Consider the following 2,500-nt stretch of genomic DNA (forward strand, 5'->3'; position numbering starts at 1 on the left):
TTTGGTTTGTTCTGTGAGTCTGTGATTAAACGGTTTGGGGTTTATTTTTTATCACAGGATATTTTATACAGCGTATATAAAATGCTTATTAGATCCGGTGTCGGTGTTTTATCCCTTTTTAACCGCTTCAGTCTCGATATACGATCATTCCGAACAAGCGGTAACACAGGAATAAACGCGTTTTCTGATTGGCCGCGGATGAAGAACATGCGCGCTGTTGTCGCTGATTGGTTGGCCGCGCAAATCAGGTACTTTAAATTCGGCTTCTGATTGGTCGCTTTCGACGGGATGTCAGTCACACTAGAATTATTGACAAGAGATACACTCAGCTGATCTCATGTAATAAAGAGTGTGTTTAATGCATCATTTTCATGTTTCATGAAGTGTGTACGCATGTGTCTGCAGGGAGTTTATGGAGAAGTATAGAGAAAGTGCAGGGCTACGATTAATCGCATCCAAAATAAAGCTTGTGTTTACATAATATGTGTGTGTGTACTGTATATAGTTATTTTGTATATATAAATACACAAACATGCATGTATATATTTAAGAAAATTAAATCATATATTTATTTAATATAAATTATGTATAAATATATATACAGTATATACATGCAAATATTTCTTAAATATATACATGCGTGTGTGTGTGTATTTATATATACAAAATAATTATACACAGTACACACACATATATTATGTAAACACAAACTTTTATTTTGGATGCGATTAATCGTTGCCCAGCACTAGAAAAAATATAACAATAGTTTTTTAGTATTTAAATTATAATTTTCTTTTATAAATGATGAAAGATAGATGCGTCTTCTTCAGTTTGAGGACGGGGCCCTCGCTCCTGGATGATCATATCTGGGGCCGTGATCTGAGAGATTATAAACCCGGTGTGGGTCAATCAGGTCTGGTGGTTTTACTGTTGTGGAGGAAGTTTCACAGGAAGTGGTTTATCCAGTTCTTGACAGATTCTCGGACGATGTCACACCCAATCACATCACATCAGTCACTCAAACACAATAGCAGACACTCTGAGATTCAGTCGCAGATTCATTTCCATGTGTTTGAGGATTCAGATTGGCGTTTTACTCACTGTTGTGAAATATAGGGAAACACTGAGTGTGTGTGTGTGTGTGTGTGTGAGTGTGTGTGAGTGACTTCTGCTCAGTTACTGGAATAGAGGAGGGAGAGACAGGCTGATCTGGTCTGGAAACTCTCTCTTTCACACACACACACACACACACACACACACACACACACTCTCTCTCTCTCTCTCTCTCTCTCTCTCTCTCTCTCTCTCTCTCTCACATACACTTACACACACGGTGGCCTCATGTGTATTTGAGGAATTTTGAGGAAAAGCAGTCGAGTTACTTTAGTTCTCTGAGTTGTGGTCATGGTTTATATCAAGGCCAAACATGATCCCCCTGTAAGGCATAAACACTGCAGCTCCAGCTGAGCGGAGTCAGTCTCTTCTCCAAACATCCTTCTGGATCTTTTCCGTCAAGCTCCGCCCCTTCATCGCTATTGCATCTTGATTATGCAAATGTTTCCATAGAGACTAGAGTGAGCAACTGGTGGTGTGATTATTGACTCCGCCTCTGTCCATTGTCTTAAAGAGACACTACACACCCGTCATCAGTCACACACTGAATATTTATGATCAACAAATGCTTTGTGCAGCGATCAGCTGTCTCTCTCTCTCTCTCTCTCTCTCTCTCTCTCTCTCTCTCTCTCTCTCTCTCTCTGTTGATATGTGTTAACATGTAAATTACATGTATGTTTCTATCAGATGTTTTCAGGAGTCAGTGTTCTGATTTGATGTAGCTAGATTATGACTCAAACATGTGATGCTTTTATATGACGGTGGAGTTGAGACGAGTGTGTGTGTGTGTGTGTGTGTGTGTGTGTGTGTGTGTGTGTCAGGTGCAGCCGCCTGCAGTCAGGAGCAGTTCAGGTGTGGAAACGGGAAATGCATCACCAGCCGATGGGTTTGTGACGATGCAGACGATTGTGGAGACGGAAGTGATGAGCTTCTTCAGTCCTGCCGTGAGTCAAACACACTCCATCTCCATTACAGCTCTTGACAAGGACTTTAAACATTATTCATTAAAGTGCCCCTATATGCTATTTTAATGTCTCCTACAAAAGGTTTACACACACTTTAATGTCCTCATAATCTCCACTGCAGCGTCAGCTCTTTCCTCTCAGTGTCTGAAATGCTTCAATCGAAGATTCAGTCTCTCTAAGCTCCGCCTCTCTGAGAGCTGCTCTGCTCTGATTGGTCAGAAAGCAAACGCTCATTATCATATATGAATCTCAGCTCTTGATCACAGTGATACGAACAGTAACGATGGCGTGGGTTTTACCGTATCAATCTCAGAAAACAGCGTCTTCTCGACATGAACAACACGAACCAAACTCTTCCAGTCTCAGATACACTACAGAGTTTGAGGGCGGAGCTAAGAGACACTGTTCAGCCAATCAAGAGC

At 41.1% G+C, this 2,500-nt stretch overlaps 2 protein-coding genes across 2 annotated transcripts in view; both read left to right on the top strand.

Moving 5' to 3' along the window:
- The window catches only part of LOC307165431 (G-protein coupled receptor 4-like), a 706,289-nt gene that overhangs the window by 276,989 nt on the left and 426,800 nt on the right, over positions 1–2,500 (top strand). The gene's annotated exons all lie outside the window — the stretch shown is intronic.
- The window catches only part of ldlrb (low density lipoprotein receptor b), an 18,455-nt gene that overhangs the window by 383 nt on the left and 15,572 nt on the right, over positions 1–2,500 (top strand). Inside the window, exon 2 of the mRNA XM_079882994.1 lies at positions 1,935–2,057. Within this exon, the coding sequence (XP_079739120.1) occupies positions 1,935–2,057 (123 nt within the window). The remainder of the gene's footprint in view (positions 1–1,934; positions 2,058–2,500) is intronic.

This window comes from Squalius cephalus (assembly GCF_949319135.1).
Source record: "Squalius cephalus genome assembly, chromosome: 10".
In the NCBI taxonomy this organism is placed as follows: domain Eukaryota; kingdom Metazoa; phylum Chordata; class Actinopteri; order Cypriniformes; family Leuciscidae; genus Squalius; species Squalius cephalus.